Genomic DNA, 19,261 nt, shown 5'->3' with positions numbered 1-19,261 from the left:
AACGTGTTTCTATTTCATGTACTATTACTACTTTAACCCCAACTCCTCTGATCCTTTCCAGACACTTTAGTAATTAAAAGCTCAATTATGCTTCCTGTACTTTATCCCAACAATGTGCTTGATTCCCAACCTACGGGATTTCTTCTCTCCGAGTGGAGCACTTTGCCCATTGATTTAATTGTACCTGGCAACCACAGATTATCAAGTTTTACGTTTTAACTGCCGAAATGGTGTCGTAAATCTTCATAGAATTGAGTTGGGACTATCCTAAACTCAAAACTTCTACATATACTTCCAAGTTTTTTAAATGTAAAAAAAAGCATATAATTTGGAACTGAGAGACAAGAGCCTGCGGATGCTGGAATCTTGAGCAAAGTGCTGGAGGAACTCAACCTGGCAGGCATCATCTGGGTAGCGAATCGACAGGACGTTTCGGATCGGGACCCTTCTTCAGATTGGTATGCATCATGGATTTGTTCCATGCATATAGTTAGTTGATTCCAACGCATGAAACGTACCTGACAGTATTGGTAAATCGACGAAGTAGTGGAAATACCTGATATTAACTACCTGTGCACTTGTAGTATTTTATTTTCATTTGTTTAGTTATTAAATGCAGACTATTATATTTGTAATGACATTCTTAGGGACATATACATGCGGGATAAAACCACACTACATGCACAAGGACGTAGATGGGGTTTCGTCAATTCTGACTCGGATTTCCGTGTTTGGCAGGATCTACAGAGCTACATTGTCAAAACTGGGACTATGCAGACTGATGATAGAATTTAACGTTAATGGTTATTTACTCAATCTGAAGAGTCCCGACTCGAAGCATCGCCTGTCCATTCCTCCCCAGATGCTACCTGACCCAGTGAGTTCCCCCAGCATGTTGCGCATTTCTTAACATCCCAGAATCTATAGTCTCTTGTGTCACCAATGTCCATTTAATGTTGGAGATAAATGTGGTCCAGAAGTTCTGATAATCCATCAACAGGTCATATATTTGTTTTAACCGTGCAACAGGCTTGGAGAAAACTCAGTGTTAATATTGCACCGAGATGAGGATCGCTAACCTTGTATCTTCCGTTTCCCAATCCAAAATCATGCCCATTTGTGTAGCGCCCGATATTTAGAAAGAATGACAATGGCGGTACCTTATTATCGCATGGAAGTTCCATAAATGTGTTGCAAGATTGGCCCGTTTTACTTACCAGGCCTTGGCATAAAAACAAAGGAGAAAGCAGAGAGCTATATGTGATTAATAAAGATATCAACAACTCTTCCTCTTCGGAACCCAGTGGCGCGGCAATGAAGCAGCCATCCGACTCAAAGCCAAGAACATCATTGCTGCTCTGCTCTTGGTGCTCCTCTGGGCTGTAGGGACCCCGGGGTTGCAGCGAGAAGTGAGATAAATGTAACTGGTGAGTCCATCTCACCCGCTTCTCCCCCTCCCTGTTGCTTTAGCAATATGTGAACAATTACTGTGGAAACAATTTCCATTGTCCTAATGCTTGGGAACTTGGAGTGGGGGTTGAGCTGATGAAAACTGTTGAGGCAGCAATGCCCGAGGTGAGATCCGAGCCCCTGTCCCGCTGGTGAACTGGGACTGGGGGGGGGGGGGGGGGGAGCGGTGGCTTTATTTTGACAATGGCCATGTGATCTTGCGCCAGCAGATCGATTGGAGAAGCGAGAATCGCAAGAGGGGGGAAAAAGGAAGCTCAGGCATCGAGGGCTGACAGCGAGCGCGAATAAAACAAAAAGCAAACACGGCGGTGTGATTTGGATTTACATTCGATTAAAAACTGCCAGCCTTGAGCCCGAGTGTTGGGGGGGATCTCGCTGCGCAGATCACTGGCAGCGAGCGAAGACTCGAGTGTTGGGACTCGGAGGCAAAGTTGCCGGAGCATCTTGGACTGTGTGGGAGGTGGACGGAGCGAGAGCGAGCGAGAGAGAGGGAGAGAGGGACCCAGACCTGCCCCCCTGCTCAATGCAGCCGGCTCATCGTGATGGACAAGGATGCCCTGCTTCTTGTGCAGTTCCTGGCTTTCGCGGTTTGGGGTAAGGCGGAGACTTTGTTTTGCCCTCTCGAACAGCAGCACTGAGGTGGGCAGCCGCCCGGGAACCGGCGACATCTAACCCTTGCCTCCCTCTCCCAGGGCTGCGTCCGGCCGACGGCAGTACCTCTGTCGTCCCGGGACAACACAGCGGGGAGAGGCCCAACATGTAGTGAGCTGTCTTACCTTTGTATTTGTAAACATTCAATTTGGCCATTCTGTTTTTCGTTTTCTCTTACCTCTCACTTGAGTTTCATTAGTCGTTCTTCCAATGTACACAACACAACGCGCTAAAGTAATTCAACGGTTCAGACAGCATCTCTGGAGGACGCGGATAGGCGACGTTTCCATATCCATGTCTTTTACACAGCCCACGTCCTCCAGAGATGTTGCCAGAACCGCTGATTTCTTCCAGTACTTTATGTTTTACTCAAGATTCCAGCATCTGAATGTGATTGCAGTTTATTGTCTCAGGGAAACAAACAAACAGAGAGCGAGCCAACATTTTGTGGGGCTTATCTTTATATTTGTAAACTTAAATTTTGGCCATTCCGGGATTTCTATTTGCTCTTGTCTCTCACTTCAGTAAATTAGTTTCATTCGTCCTTCTTCCAATATACACAATGCAGAGTGCTATAGGAACTCATAGGGCCAGGCAGCATCTGTGGAGAGAATGGACAGACAGCTAAGGGTCGGGACCCTTCTTCGGACTCTGAGTGATGCTGCCTGAGTGACTCGCTGAGTTCCTGCAGCTCTTTGTGTTTTGCTCAAGATTTCAACATCTGCAGTTCCTTGTGGCTCCAATGTACACACTTCCTTTGAGAGACAAAATAATTCATTTATTCTTCCTCTGTCCACATTAAAAATAAACCCTTCGATCAATTATTTTGTGGCTTCTCCGCCTTGGTTTTGTTGTCTTCAAATGTAGACAATCCTTCGCCCCGCGCTGAAAATGTCCCAGGTTTGTATCGGTGTCGTCCGGTAACGCGTAGGAAGGAACTGCAGATGTTGGTTTACACCGAAGATGGACACAAAAGGCTGGAATTACAACGGGACAGACAGCTTCAGAGTCTGAAGAAGGGTCTCGACCCGAAACGTCATCCATTCCTTCTATCCAGAGATGCTGCCTGACCCGCTGAGTTACTCCAGCATTTTGTGTCTATCGTCCTGGTTCGCGAACAGACCCGCACAGCAATGAACAAGGATCACAGAGATGCCTCTCCGAGAGAACATACCAACAGTATAATTGCGTTTACATCGGCAAAAAGAATCGAATCGGTCGTGTTCCGTTTTTGTTTTGTTTTACAAACTAAGTACTCTAGTAAACATCATCTTCTAATGTCATCTTCTAATGCTTTTTGTATGTTTTGTAGGTAATAGTTTGGTGACACCTGGCTTTGCAGGTAAGAGGAAACCACCGGATTGTCATTGACCTATAACGCGTAATGCATGTTTGTGCCTTCTAGCTTTGCAAATGTTCTGTTTTGTCTTATTTGATTCATTCCTGGATATTTGTAAGTTAGTGTTACGTGTATCAGAACTACTCCTGTATAAAACATTACTATTTGTAATAGTGTTCACACGACTGACGTCTGCAACATAAAGGCGTGAATTTAGTTACTGGTTCCAAAATTCATCATATTCAGTAACTGGTTAATAACTAAAATGTCAGATGTTGCAATTTGCACCTGGGATTCCGCCAGTTACGAATGAGTGTAAACTCCTGTACTGCACTTTTGTGTCTATCTAGAGATTCAGGTTGTTTTCTATGCAAAGTTAAACGTAGAGTGTAAGATTTCAGATGGGAATATAACATAGCGAAATGAACAGGTTATTAGTACTTATCCTGATGGGCACAATGTAATTGTAAATGATATAAATTTCTGTCAAGAGGTTCATGTTGTTTTTTTAATGCAAAGTTAAATGTAGAGAATAAGATTTCAGATGGAAATGTAATATAAAATGAACTGCATTTACTAGTAATTATCCTGATGGGTACAATATGAATAAAAAGCTAAGTGTTTGAAAATTATTGCAAAACTCCTCATTATTTTTAAAGTTCTGAAACTGTCAACTGAATATTTACACAGCATCATTAATTTTATGAACAATGCAAGGTCTAGCTACCCAATTTTTCTTACCCAGATACTGGAAATGGCCATTCTGATTGGAATTTATTAGAACAATAACCTATTTCGGTAATTAATAACGTAATTAGGATTATTGGCTTTTGTTGCAAATTGGGTTGGGATTGGTTGGATGGGTTGGATAATGCAGGAAATGGAACATCATTGATCATAATTATAATGTGAAAACTCTCAGGTATTGCTTTCAAAAGTATTTCAATTCTTAGAAAATGTTAATTAAAAAGTTTTAAATGCTCTAATCAAATACATTTTCTTGTTTGTTTTCAGCCAAGGATTTTGCAAACTCGCAGAATCAATTACAATCAAACCAGTCAGATGAAAAAATTTTAAGGATCTGTAATGGGACAGCTATGCTCGAAAAAGTGTACTGGTGTGGAGATCTGTTTGCAAGTCAACTCAATGAAATGAATTCCAGTGATTGGTGCAACTTCACACTCATTGCAGAGTAGGATCTTTTTAAATACCTTTCTGATTTGCCATTTTCAAGCTTTTAAAACCCGATGCACAAATTAGGAATAATTGTTGCATGTGTATTTTTTTAATGGTGATTGATGCAAAATGTTTTGACATTTAAAATGGCTTGATGAGCTGAAGGGCCTGTTTCCATGCTGTCTCAATGACCCTTATGCCTAGCATCAGAGGGCAGCATAGTGGCGCAATGCTAGTGCTGCTGCCTTATAGCTCCAGAGACCCCGGTTCGAACCTGACTGAGGGTGCTGTCTGTACAGAGTTTGTACGTTCTCCAGTTTGGGTTCTCCAGTTTCCTCCCACACTACAAAGACGTACACATTTGTAGGTTAATTGGCTTCTGTAGATTGTAAATTGTCCCTGGTGTGTAGGATAGTGTTAGTGTATGGGGTGATCGTGGTTGGTGAGGATTCGGTGGGCTAAAGAGCATATTTCCGCACTGTATCTCTAAAGTAAATTAAAAGTCTAAAGAATGGAATCTACACATCTTTAGATATAATTAAATGATGCATCATTGTGAAAATTAAATTCTAGACCAGAAATTAATTTTTCAGAGCTTTACCTAAACGAGAGTAGATTTTAGAAACCCGTATTGTACCAGTTTATAAAATAATTGAGTCTCGTCATTTTCTGTGATGGAGGTTGCTATGGTTTTATAATTAAATTGTATGGCCAAGAAATAATAACTGAAAGATCATGGAAAAATAAAAGTATTGAACTGAGAAATAATTAATGAAATATGTCATGTACAAAAGGTGCAATTATAACCCTTTCCAGTAGAACAATTCTAAATGGATCTGATCCTAATTAAAAACCAGGATGGCTGATTACTTCTAGAGCTTGACTCTGCTAAATACATTCTATTTGCAGTTAGGGAATATAATCCTAATTCTATCACATTTGTGTTAAAATATGTAATCACTTTGTACAGCAATGGCCTCTACTCTCCCTGCGTTTATTGCCTCTCCTTTCAGAGGATCCATCCAATCTCTTTATCACCCTTACTCTTGATAGTGTTCATTAAAGCAGATTTAGGCATCTAGAAAATACATGCTGGAGGGACAAGTGTAAAATATGACAAACTCTTCTGTAAAATGTGCCTTTATGTCTGTGAACCCTACAAGAGATTTTGTGTATATTGCAAAGTTTAAGCTCTGCCATTTGAAATGAAAGTTTGTCATATTGAGCAATCAATATGTGCTCAAGTCTATGCAGAAATCTTGGTTCTTGCACTTGTATGTTTTTACATTCAGATGCACTTTATATTGATTTTCCTATATTAGAGGAGTGGTCACTTGTCAAAACAATTTCATATCCAGAAATCTTGAAAGATGTTACATAAATGTAGGTCATTGTTTTTCTTTTTGTGAATATATAAGGAATGTTGCAGTGAGGTTAGGATCAAGAAGTGTGAGAGAATTCAAGGACGGGTGACTGATGGCCAGTGTGGATCACGAGGATGGATGGACTGTACTACTGTATTTTTCAAGGAGGGGAAATGGTGGTGTTCATGGCTCCCTTATTCTAATTTTTGTCAGTTTATTAGTACTTGGGTATGTGGGATAGATAGATAAGAAGATCTCTAGAACCAGAGACCACAGCAAATATTTAGGTAGGATGTGCTTTGCTCAGTTTGAAACATGGTGAAATTAAGATCACACGGACACTCATGTAGTTTGTTTGCTTTCTGAATAAGAATCTTGTTGTCATCCGTCTTTTGAATTTAATTGGGTATAAGTACATATCATTTTTACATAGCATTTTTATGAAAGCCACTGCATGTAAATGGATAACTCATTCTTCCTGATCATGCAATATTTATATAAAACACTGGGCTGCCTACAGTAGGCATCGCAAGGAACTGCATTAATACCACCACTGTTCTGTCCTCCAAATTCACTGGAAGGATAGGGAACTGATGTCAGTGTCCTTCCCCAGACTAATGTCCCAAAACTGAGGATGTAGTTACACTCTGTAGGCTACTAGGATAGCTCTTGTTTCCCTTCCTATGACTCTCAGTCTAAAGAAGGGTCTCAACCCGAAACTTCACCTATTACTTTTCTCCAGAGACGTTGCTTGACTCATTGTTACTAGCTTTTTGTGTCTATTCTTGTGCCCTACATCAGTTTCTGGAAATGGAGACTGTATTCTGAGCTTGATTGTGGGAAGAGATTGTTTGGGAATGGTGGAAAAGGTTCAATGATAATCTCAAAGTCTCCTTAAAAAAAGTGACATCTCCACTGGGAATCGCCACTCAATGTGGAGAAGGAGCATTGAGGATGGTATTGAGAACCAAGGATTCTGACTGCAAAAGAGGTCAGTATGCAGCCAAAGGAGTACACCACTTCACAAACTGCCCATTGGCCTCCCCATCGCCATCTCCTGCCCCATCTGTCGAAGAGTCTCCGATTTCCACATTACCAACTTCAGAACCCACAAAGGTGGCCAGGTAATAAGACATTCTCAATCAAAAGGAATTGCCTAAAATAAAAGTGTATACAGCATCCTACCTTTCAACCAAGAGAATGATTGTTGCTCATGGAGTAAGTATCAAAGTTTAAAAAAATGCTTTATGATTCCCATTATTATTTTATTTCATGATATTCAAGAGAAACAAGACAATTCATAACATATTTAAACACATACATTTATGGATTGCCATGAACACATGTCAGTCTAGGCAGAGGGCTTTTGATCAAAGATTCTTGTTAAAAAACTTTGTAGCCAATATAATAGTTCATGTTATTTGAAATATTTCCTTTGTTAACACCTCAGGAAAAATGCTTAAATTTTTAACCATCTTAAACTATTTTATTTTTACACTGTTAATCATACAATAAATGTAAATAGCAGATTCTGGCATTTCTTTAATTAATATATTTCTGTTTGCACAGTTTTTTGGGTGTTGCTCATTTTCTACATATTTTGCAAATTTTCTCTATGAAATCATCTGAATGTATTTCCGGAAATCAATGAGCCAATTATTGTAGCAGGTTGCAATTATTTTGTTTTTGGAGTTAGTTAATGGATATCTAGGTCAAGAGTATTGTTAATTTGTTATGGGCTATTGAGGAAAGAGAGAAGACTGCTTTCTTTTCATGGATCCCACTAAATTACCACATTTATTTATGTTAAGTCTAACATCGTATGGCAGAATTCTTATACTATACTCTTAAATATTTCTGAAGGCGGCACTGTTGTTTGACCAGGCTGTGGTTCATACTCAGCAGTTGTTTATTTGTGGTTAATTTTGTAGTGTATTGGAAGAATTTTTGTATTACATTATGGTAATTCTATGAACATCCATTTTAGTTTTGTGCTATAATCGTATGGCAGTTATGTATTTTGCTGAAGTAGTATTAAGCTACAGTTTTATCCAATGTATTTGTTGAGCCCCATATGAAATTATGGGTTTTGGTGTGAAGGAGTAGGAAATTTGGGAGATTTAGGAGTGGGGTTCAAAGGAGAAAGGGGGATAATTAGTGACTGGATTAGTCGCAGATGATCCTATCGACACCTATTGTCCTGACCCAATCATGTGTCTGAAATATATCTGGTGTTCTTGGGATAAGTGATGCATTTTCCTTAAATTAGTCATGTACTTCCATTTTCTGCCTGAATGATTATGTTAAGAGAAGGAAGTTCTCCAACCGTAGCTGCTTGTTTAACCAGAGTGTACTGTAATCTCTCTCTTCCGGAGACATAGATGGAAAATTCATGACATTTTATTTCACCGAGGGCTGGAGTAATGATTTGTTTCAATGTAGTTCCCAATGTATTTTTTATTGGAGTCACCAGATTGGAATTCTATTCAGCCCTCATCTGTGTTGTGCATTGCTTCAATGATAAATGGAAGATTAGCATTTGTACGCCCAAAGGAGTGATATATATTTGTAACCCAGAACAGGGTTGTAACCTTCTGTTTTGTCAATGAAGAGAAGGAAATTACAAGTTGACATACCATTTAACAATAGCTCTATCATTAGTAGCACCTCTAGCTTAGAAAGGGTTTGAAAATAAAATCTAATGTTAATACCTTGTCCTGATCTCTCATAAATAGACCAAATGGCACATAGCTAGTGAATTTCCTCCTTTTAGTGGTTCATAATTTCCTCATAACTATCAAGTTTCTAACATCTGATTCTAAATTATTAATATTCGGCAGTGAACTCTCTGTTGATTATGTAAATTCGCTCAGCATTCTGTTAAAGTAACATTTGCCTTTACAATTTAAAAAAAACATTTAATAGGTTAATAGGCAGTCTATTTATAGATCAGTTCTTTGCATTAGATTCCCCCAAAATGAGTATTCCCAGTTCAAATGTGATGTATCCTGTGCCAAGAAAGTGTTCAGATACTGTAACAAAAGTAGGAAGTTGGATACAATTGCTTTGCCAATCCTTTTTAAGCAAAGAAACATGGTCAGGTTTAAAGTAGTAAAATAATTAGAAACCTTGAATTATGGATAATGAGTATGTCTCTCATGTTGTTTCACACGGAAAAGTTACTGTATGTGTCTATCTTTAAAAATAATATTTCACTGTAGTTCATTTCTGGTATCTTAGATTGATTAAAATATCTCTTGAGTATCACAGTTTAATTTTGCTGTCCAGTGTGTTTTGCTGCAGTGCTAAAAATAATTTGCTGAATTATGATGTCAACATGTTTTAATCTGAGAGAAACTAGCAGAAGTTAGACAGCTATCTGCAGAGAGAATTCAATACTGCAGAATATTGAAGTGTTAATAAAACACAAAGGCAGCCCAAATTCTACCTGATGCGTAACCAGTGATTTGCAAAGGGTGTTTGCAATATTTTGCACCTCGATTTACAAAGTCAAGTATCCCCTTAACTTTGACACCTATTTTACCAACTTGTGTCATCAGCTTGAAAACATTTTGAATTCATTGCCTCTATGTGCTTTTGCATCTTCAATGTAGCACTCTTCAGATTCTTCCCATATTCTTCTTACAGAGCGTCAATTGAAACTTACCTACGTGAAATGCATCTGTTACATGTATGTCCATGTGGCCATTTTGATGTATCCTCCTGTAGTCATTGAGAATATGACTTACTACTTTCTGTGCAGATGATGTGAAAGTAAGCTGTTGCAGGCTGATAAAGCATGACAGTAAGACAGAGGTCAAAGCAATCACATAGGTTAAATTGGCAATTTTAGCATTGCAGCTGTATTTATAAGAAATCAAAGTTATTTTCTGCCCCGTGTGTAGCCAAGTTTTGGTTCACCTGCAAAAATGTACTCCTTTCATCAAATTGTAGACCATTTATATACGACGAGAGAAATAATGGCTCTAATATTGATCTTTGGCAATTCCACCGTATACTTCTCCCCAGAGTGAACATCCATTGTTCTGTCTCCTTTTCTTTAGTAAATTGCACAAATTATCTGCATTGCTTTAATAGCACATGCTTCAAATGTATCATTAAATCTGTTGGTTTGCTTTATCAATGCATTATTCAAGCCAATATAAATGACCAGTGGCAGCACGTTTACAAAACTTTTATTCATCAAAATACTTAATCAAATTACTTAGACATGGCCCAACCATAATTTATAGTCAATCGTTTCCACATTGATACTCCATATTAATATTCCATATTAATCATTATCTGTCATAGATGGACCCCTCACCCGCATCTCCTGTGTCCTGGTTCTGCACTTGCTTCTCAGCTTTCACCATCCTCCACGTCCATCACATCATCTTCTGACATTTACAATAGACAATAGACAATAGGTGCAGCAGTAGGTCATTTGGCCCTTCGAGCCAGCACCGCCATTCAATGTGATCATGGCTGATTATCCCCAATCAGTACCCCGTTCCTGCCTTCTCCCTATATCCCCTGACTGTGCTATTTTTAAGAGCCCTATCTAGCTCTCTCTTGAAAGCATCCAGGGAACCTGCCTCCACCGCCCTCTGAGGCAGAGAATTCCACAGACTCACCGCTCTCTGTGAGAAAAAGTGTTTCCTCGTCTCCGTTCTAAATGGCTTAATCCTTATTCTTAACATTTTTGTTGCCTCCAACATGTTGCCTCCAACATGATCCAAACACCTGTCACATCTTCCCATCGCACCCCTTTCTACTCTCCGTAGTGAGTGCTTCCTCCACACCTCCTTGGGTCACTCATCGCTTCCCACCCAAATGAACTCCTCCCCAGTTATTTTCTCTGTAATTGGCTTTGTTCCAACCATCTGCCCATCAAAAAACTCTCTTGCCCGTGTCCATCTATTACCCGCCACACATTGTCTTGTGTCTCCTCTCCCAACTTTATTCCCCCCCAACAATCAGTCTGAAGAAGGGTCCCGACCTGAAACATCACCCATCCATGTTCTCCAGGGATGCTGCCTGACTGCTGAGTTACTTCAGCACTTTATGTCTTTTTACATAAACTAACATCTGCAGTTCCTTGTTTCTTCTAATATGGCATAGCCTTTAATAAATAAATTCTGGTTGTGTCTTATTAACTCAGGGTTCCTGAAGCAAGAATTACTTTGCCCTTGACAACATTTTCTGGTAATTTTTGCACTTCTGATATTAGACTCACTGGACTAGGTTTATCTTCCTTTCACAATAGGGATACAACATTTGTAATACGCTATTTGATAGTCATTCAACATGCAAAAAAGATTGCCAGAGTTTTCCCCAATGACTTTGGACATATACATTGGTTCCAGATGACTTGCTAAATAACACCTCTCCTTTGTGCCTGATTTTCTAAAACAAGATTGATGTATTTTGGTCTTTAACATGGATAGGATACTTTCTTCTTTCATACATAGAATGAATTACCATAGCAAGCATGAATAGGACCCCTAATTTGGTCCCCTATTTGAGGAAGGACATTCGTGCTATTGAGGGAGTGCAGCGTAGGTTTACAAGGTTAATTCTTGGGATGGCGGGACTGTCAAATGCTGAGAGAATGGAATGGCCGGGCTTGTACACTCTGGAGTTTAGAAGGATGAGAGGGTATCTTATTGAAATATATAAGATTGCTAAGGGTTTGGACACGCTAGAGTCAGGAAACATGTTCCCGATGTTGGGGGAGTCCAGAACCAGTGGCCACAGTTTAAGAATAAGGGGTAAGCCATTTAGAATGGAGACGAGGAAACACTTTTTCTCTCAGAGAGTTGTGAGTCTGTGGAATTCTCTGCCTCAGAGGGCAGTGGAGGCCGGTTCTCTGGATACTTTCAAGAGAGAGCTAGATAGGGCTCTTAAAGATAGCGGAGTCAGGGGATATGGGGAGAAGGCAGGAACGGGGTACTGATTGGGGATGATCAGCCATGATCACCTTGAATGGCGGTGCTGGCTCGAAGGGCCGAATGGCCTACTCCTGCACCTATTGTCTATTGTCTATTGTCTATTGACATTACCGTACATGGATAGAACAGGTTTAGAAGAATATGGGGCAAACACAGGCAGGTGGGACTAGTGTAGATAGATGTTGGTTGGTGTGGGCAATTTGGGCCGAAGATCCTGTTTCCATGCTGTATGACTATAACATTGATTTTATTATTTTTTTTTGTAATTTTCCAATATTTGTTAGCCCTCAGCCATCACCAACGTCTCCAGTTGGCCCTGCCATTCCTTTAACTTATAATAGGTTTCAACAAACAGGAATAGACTGAATCACACCAATTGCCTGGGCTCACTGTGCATGACTCCTGCTTGCCTAGACATGGTAATTTTTCATGTGGAGGGCAAAGCCACTCCCATGAGGCAGATGGAACCCTAGGCCACAACTTGGCTTCAGGTGAATTGTCTCCAGAGCGTTCTACTATTTAGAGGCATTTAAAAACTCTTTATATATTGTAAATAAAATGTAAAACTAAAAGCAATTCATCCTAAACACTATAAAACACTGACAAAGATATTTTAAGTAAAGTAGTTAGAGCACATCTCTGACCTCTTTCCATTTTTACACTAGCCACTTCTACTATCAATTGAAGTGGCAAGTGTAAAGTGCTTCTGTCTTCTCTCCCTATCATCACCATTGAGTCCATTGTGAGAGCAGAAGATTGGATGCATGGTATCTGGCTTCCAGGTCATTTTGGGCTTGTGCATTTGGCCAAGCCAGCATATAAATCAAAGGCAAAATTGGCTGTGAATGACTGATAACTGTCCCTGGCAGTCAGTCTGTTTGATTTGACCCAATGAGATATATCATAGATAATGTATTTTCGGTGGTGTCAGGTAGAGTATAAAAGTTAACCAGGATTCTGGTTGAACATCCCAATCTAAATAAAAAATGTTATATTTTGTATCCACCACCATGCTTGCTACAGTCATTAAATTCAATGTGTGAAAGAAGTTGTCACCCTTTATGATATGGCTTCTGAAGGATTTTGACATTACATCAATAACCTAGGAGTATTATAAAGGATGATTTACGTTAACACTCATTAGAATTCATTACATCGTAGGAATTAAGGTCCTTAGCACTGTCTGGTTTGCTACATTTTGGATCAATGATATTCTTACTCATCTGCTATTTTCAGCATTTTTCCTTACACATGAATGCTGAATATTATTAAAATGACTTAAGTGGAATAACATTTAATCAAGCAATTTGCATACTCAGAAAAAAAAGTGCTGTGCTATAATTTAGATGCAGTCGAAGCATGTATTGGATAAATATTGAAGAGATGTAGAGGCATTAGAAGTCATATTTTAAATGAAGCATAAAATATTCATAGGATCAAAAATATATTCCTGCAAAGATTTAAAGCTCTATTCACTCTGCAGGTTGAACAGATCATTCTTAAGTTTAGTGTTATAAATTTTCTTTTTTTTGAACTGCAATCATTAAAGTTAAGGAAAATGAGGATTCACCTGTCACAGTGACATTAATGCAAATTATTTTTTTAATTTTTCCAATTTAATAATATTGAGCCTGATTTCAAATTCATAATATGGTTTTATACTCCAGCAAATTGCCCATTTTGAAAGACTGAAAATAGTTTGTACTTTCCTCTGCCTCGTAATTTTTTTAAATGTCTTTGCTAACACTGATATGATCATCAACTAAGTGGAAGAGATAATCTTTCCAAGTATTGCCAGAAGTAACCAGCGGTTCAAGCAGCATCTGTAAAGAGAGAAACACAGCTATCATGAACTTGAAAAGTTTATTCTGATTCTCTCCCTACAAATGCTAACTCATCCACTAAGTATAACCAAACACTATTTGTAAGCTTCACACCATTGTAGTGTTTAGCTTTAAAATCGATCTTTACGACCTTTATTGCATTATGCTTTTTAAGTAAAGGGCCTGTCCCACTGTATGAGGTAAATCAAGAGCTCTCCCGAGTTTAAAAAAAAATCAAACTCGTGGTAAGCATGTAGAATGTACGTAGCGGGTACGTCGGAGCTTGGGACGTCTCTTAGCGGCTCGTAACGCTAACGGCAGGTACTCGGGAAACGCGGTAAGCTCGTGAAGACTCGTGAAGATTTTTCAACATGTTGAAAAATGTCCACGAGAGCCCCGAGTACCTACGAGCAGCTATTACCGTAATTCTCCGAGTTCAAATCAGGGGAAACTCGGGAGAACTCTTGAATTAGCTTGAATTAGCAGTGGGACAGGCCCTTAAGGAATGTAGGGTGTGGAAAGCTGGTGCTGGCTTGCATTAGTTGTCCTCTCCTTTTACGGAACAAATCTAATATTGTCAATACGTCTTCATATCTAATTGTACTAATAGTTCAGATTACAGTATCATTTTCATTATTACTCCATGTTCTCAAATTAAGTTCAGTGTTCAATAGTAAACATTTTCTATTTGTTGTATGCACTTTTGCTTTTTATTGCTGGTATTTCATGTTGCAATGACATTGTCAAATGCACAATGAGAAATCTTGCTTAGTACAGGAACCTGGAGCTGCAGAGAGAGCAGTCAGGCTCGGACTGCTGCCTCCTCACAGCCTCAGTGATCTGAGCTCAAACCAGATCTCTAGTTTTGTATGAATTTTGCTTGCTCTCCTTGTGACCACATTCAGGTGTTCCAATTTCCTTCCGCATCCAAAAATCACGTGTAGGTGTTAATATGCCATTGTAAATTGTCTCAAATGTGTAAAGATGTCAAAAGGCATAATTCTTCAATAATGAGCTCAGAAATCATAGAAAGAAAAATGTGGGGTTAGGTCATTCGGCTCTTGCACTTTACCTCCACCAGTCAATTTGATCATGGCTGATCATTTTTTCATTTTCATTCCTACTCTTTCCGCTTATCACTGTGTATTTTGTATCTATAAATATACAGTGCCCAACATAATGTTTGGGCCAAAGACCCATCATTTATTTATTTTCCTCTGTACTCCACAATTTGAGATTTGTAATAGAAAAAAATCACATGTGGTTAAAGTGCACATTGTCAGATTTTAATAAAGGCCATTTTTATATATGTTGGTTCACCAGGTAGAAATTACAGCAGTGTTTATACATAGTTCCCCCTATTTCAGGGCACCATAATGTTTGGGACACAGCAATGTCATGTCAATGAAAGTAGTCATGTTTAGTATCTTGCATATCCTTTGCATGTAATGACTGCTTGAAGTCTGCGATTCATGGACATCACCAGTTGCTGGGTGTCTTCTATGGTGATGCTCTGCCAAGCCTGTATTGCAGCCATCTTTAGATTATGCTTGTTTTGGGGGCTAGTCCCATTCAGTTTTCTCTTCAGCACATAAAAGGCATGCTCAATTGGGCTCAGATCGGGTGACTGACTTGGCCACTCAAGAATTGACCATTTTTTAGCTTTGAAAAACTCCTTTGTTGCTTTAGCAGTATGTTTGGAATCATTGTCTTGCTGTAGAATGAACCGCCGGCCAATGAGTTTTGAGGCATTTGTTTGAACTGGAGCAGATAGGATGTGTCTATACACTTCAGAATTCATTATGCTCCTACCATTAGCAGTTGTATCATTAGATTAGATTAGGTTAGATTAGATTCCTTTATTTGTCATTCAGACCTTTCAGTCTGAACAAAATTTTGTTGCCTGCAGTCATACATATAATAATAAATAACAAAACACGCAATAAGCACAAATTAACATCCACCACAGTGAGTTCACCAGGCACCTCCTCACTGTGATGGAGGCAAAAGTCTTAAAGTCACGGTCTCTTCCCTCCTTATTCTCCCTCTGCGCTGTTGTTACCCCACCGGGCGATGGTAATTCAGTCCCGCGGCTCAACCGAGCTCCGCGAACGGGCCGGTTCAAGCTCAGCGGCCCGGGGTGGTCGAAGCTGCCGAAGATGTCGCCCTCCAGTCCAGCGGACGCAGCTGTTGCCGCGGGAGCTCCGTAAAAACAGGTCACCAACCTGTGACCTGTGAGCTCCCAACGATGTCGTCCACTGGCCCATGGCCGAGCCCCGGATTCAGGTCGCCGCCGCCGGAACGCCGCCTCAGCCACTGGAGCACCGCCTCAGCCCCGAGTCGTGCCGCCGCCACCGGAGCACCGCCTCAGCCCCGAGTCATGCCGCTGCCACCGGAACGCCGCCACAGCTCCGAATTCGGCCAGCCTCGCGTTGGTGAGTCCTGGCTGGCTCTGCTTCCGGAGCCTCGAGGTCGGTCGCAGTTGGAGGCCGCCAGCTCCGCCATTAGGCCTCAGCGCAGACGGATGCAGAGAAGGGGGGATACGACAGAAAGTCGCATTCCCCCGAAGGAAGAGACAGAAAAACATGTTTCACCTCCCCCCCCACACATAACACAACCTAATAAACTAAAATTTAATTAAAACAAGGCAAAAAAAAACAACAAAAAAGTAAAAACAGACGGACTGCAGGCGAGCCGCAGCTGTTCAACAGCGCCGCCACTATCATCAATGACGATAAGTGAGCCAGTACCTTCAGCAGCCATACATTCCCAGACCATAACACCCACACCACTGTGTTTCACAGATGAGGTGGTGTGCTTTGGATCTTGGGCAGTTCCTTCTCTCTTTCATACGTTGGTCTTGCCATCACTCTGATATAAGTTAATCTTCGTCTCATCTGTCCACAAGACCTTTTTCCAAAACTGTGGTTGCTCTTTTAAGTACTTCTTGGCAAACTGTAATCTGGCCATCCTATTTATGTGGCTAATCAGTGGTTTGCATCTTGCAGTGTAGCCTCTGTATTTCTGTTCATGAAGTCTTCTGCAGACAGTGATCATTGGCAAATCCACACCTGACTCCTGAAGAGTGTTTCTGATGTCGGACAGGTGTTAATTGGGGATTTTTCTTTATTAGAGAGAGAATTCTTCTGTCATCAGCTGTGGAGGTCTTCCTTGGCCTACCAGTCCCTTTGCGATTAGTAAGCTCACAGTTGAATTTGGTAAGCCTAAGGTTTGGCTGATGTCTCTAACAGTTTTATTCTTGTTTCTCAGTCTCACAATGGCTTATTTGACTTTCATTGGCACAGCTTTGGACCTCATGTAACAGCAATAAAAGTTTCCAAAGGTGATGGAAAGACTGGGTGCTGAGAGCTCTCTTATACAGGGCCGGATTTACGTATAAGCTAGCAAGCTTAAGCTTAGGGCCTCGAGATCTAGGGGGGCCTCGGCCCGCTCCACCAAGGTGTATAAAACTTTTGACATAGTGGCGTTGTTACAAAACCTTCCATCGGTGGCGCGGTTTCTACGCTGCAGACTCCAAATCCCCTGAGTTTGACTGCGTTGGGTCCTAGTGCTAGGCCCCCCCCCCCAACCCTGGTAACCTCAGTGGCTGCTCCACTGGGTCTTCCCCATTCCCCTCAAAACATGTGACCCCAGCTCTTCCCCACCCACACTACAGTCCTCATACCCCCCTACCCCCCCCCCCCCACCACCCCCCCACCAGACATCGCCTCGGCCTCAGTCCACTCACCTGCCTTCCTCCGGCCCCATCCCCAATCCCTGCCGTGTGTTCACCATCCCCCCTGACCTCCCCTCTCAGATACCGAACGGTCTGTCCTCAGCAGAGGCCTCACCTTTGTTCCCCTCCATCCTCACCTCAATGAGTTCCGCTCCCGCCACGATTTGGAGCTCTTCTCCCGTCGCCTCCGCCTCACACTGTTCTTCCATGGGAAGGAGTCCTCGCCCCCCATTAATGATCCTTTTACCCGTCTCCAACGGACCCCCTCCTCTTGGACCCCCCCTCATGGCCATCTTCCGGCTTTAGACCATTTTATTTTAAACTGCCGGCGGGGCATCAACCGCCTCAACAGTATATAACACCATGTAATTCTGTGTTCAGGGAAGTGGAGAGAGGACAGCCACGTGTCTGTGTTGCTCTCTTGGCTGGGGTTTGTTTTCCTTGCCACCTCCATCGGCCGATAATTAGTAAAGTTTTGAATGGTCTACCAAACTGCTTTGTGAGTTGTCTGTTTATTAAGAAGTGAACCTGTTTGTTTAGTTATGTTAGCCTTTTTCAAGCAGATTTGATTCAGATTTGAATCAGGTTTGCAATATAATTGTCAATAAGGAACAATTCTTTAAGAAATAGTTCCCAATGGGAGGCACATGCAAAAGCCATAGAAGCTATTTTGGAATGTTACAGCGCTATCACTGATGCCCTCAGTCATTTGTACTCTGATGTTAATGTGAAGGGTGATACCAGGCTTCAAGCTAACAATCTTTTGCAGAAAATGGAAGAACTGGAATTTGTGTTTATGCTACATTTTTGGACCCATCTCAGATTCAGATTCAGATTCAAATTTTATTGTCATTGTGCAGTGTACAGTACATAGACAACGAAATGCAGTTAGCATCTCCCCAGAAGAGCGAACATAGAATAATAAATATATATACGTACATATAGTTGTAGTAGTGTAATTTTTCTGGGGGAAGGATTATCCGGGCGGTTGACTAGCAATCACCGAGGTACAGAGTTAAGTAATGTAACAGCTGCAGGGAAGAAGCTGTTCCTGGACCTGCTGGTCCGGCAACGGAGAGACCTGTAGCGCCTCCCGGATGGTAGGAGGGTAAACAGTCCATGGTTGGGGTGAGAGCAGTCCTTGGCGATGCTGAGTTGCCCTTCGCAGACATCGCTTGCTTTGGACAGACTCAATGGAGGGGAGCGAGGAACCGGTGATGCGTTGGGCAGTTTTCACCACCCTCTGCAGTGCTCTCCGGTCGGAGACAGAGCAGTTGCCATACCATACTGTGATACAGTTGGTAAGGATGCTCTCGATGGTGCTGCGGTAGAAGTTCACCAGAATCTGAGGAGACAGATGGACCTTCTTTAGTCTCCTCAGGAAGAAGAGACGCTGGTGAGTCTTCTTGACCAGTGCTGAGGTATTGTGGGTCCAAGAGAGGTCATCGGAGATGTTGACCCCCAGAAACCTGAAGCTGGAAACACGTTCCACCTCTGTCCCGTTGATGTGGATGGGGGTGTGCGTGCCGCCCCTAGACCTTCTGAAGTCTACAATGAACTCCTTCGTCTTCTTGGAGTTAAGGGCCAGGTTGTTGTCAGCGCACCATGCTGCTAGGAGCTGGACCTCCTCCCTATAGGCCGACTCATCGTTGTTGCTGATGAGGCCAATCACCGTTGTATCATTTGCATACTTGATGATGGTGTTAGTAACATGTACAGGTGTGCAATCGTAGATGAAGAGGGAGTAG

At 41.4% G+C, this 19,261-nt stretch overlaps 1 protein-coding gene across 1 annotated transcript in view; it reads left to right on the top strand.

Annotated features, from left to right (window-relative positions):
• Nucleotides 1-1,287: 1,287 nt before the first annotated feature.
• ramp3 (receptor activity modifying protein 3) overlaps nt 1,288-19,261 on the top strand; it is a 54,389-nt gene continuing 36,415 nt past the window's right edge. Inside the window, exons 1-3 of the mRNA XM_033050230.1 lie at nt 1,288-2,064; nt 3,434-3,463; nt 4,475-4,652. Of these exons, the coding sequence (XP_032906121.1) occupies nt 2,013-2,064; nt 3,434-3,463; nt 4,475-4,652 (260 nt within the window). The 5' untranslated portion in view covers nt 1,288-2,012. The remainder of the gene's footprint in view (nt 2,065-3,433; nt 3,464-4,474; nt 4,653-19,261) is intronic.

This window comes from Amblyraja radiata, chromosome 2 (assembly GCF_010909765.2).
Source record: "Amblyraja radiata isolate CabotCenter1 chromosome 2, sAmbRad1.1.pri, whole genome shotgun sequence".
NCBI classification, from domain to species: domain Eukaryota; kingdom Metazoa; phylum Chordata; class Chondrichthyes; order Rajiformes; family Rajidae; genus Amblyraja; species Amblyraja radiata.
This window is presented reverse-complemented; position numbering and strand designations above follow the sequence as displayed.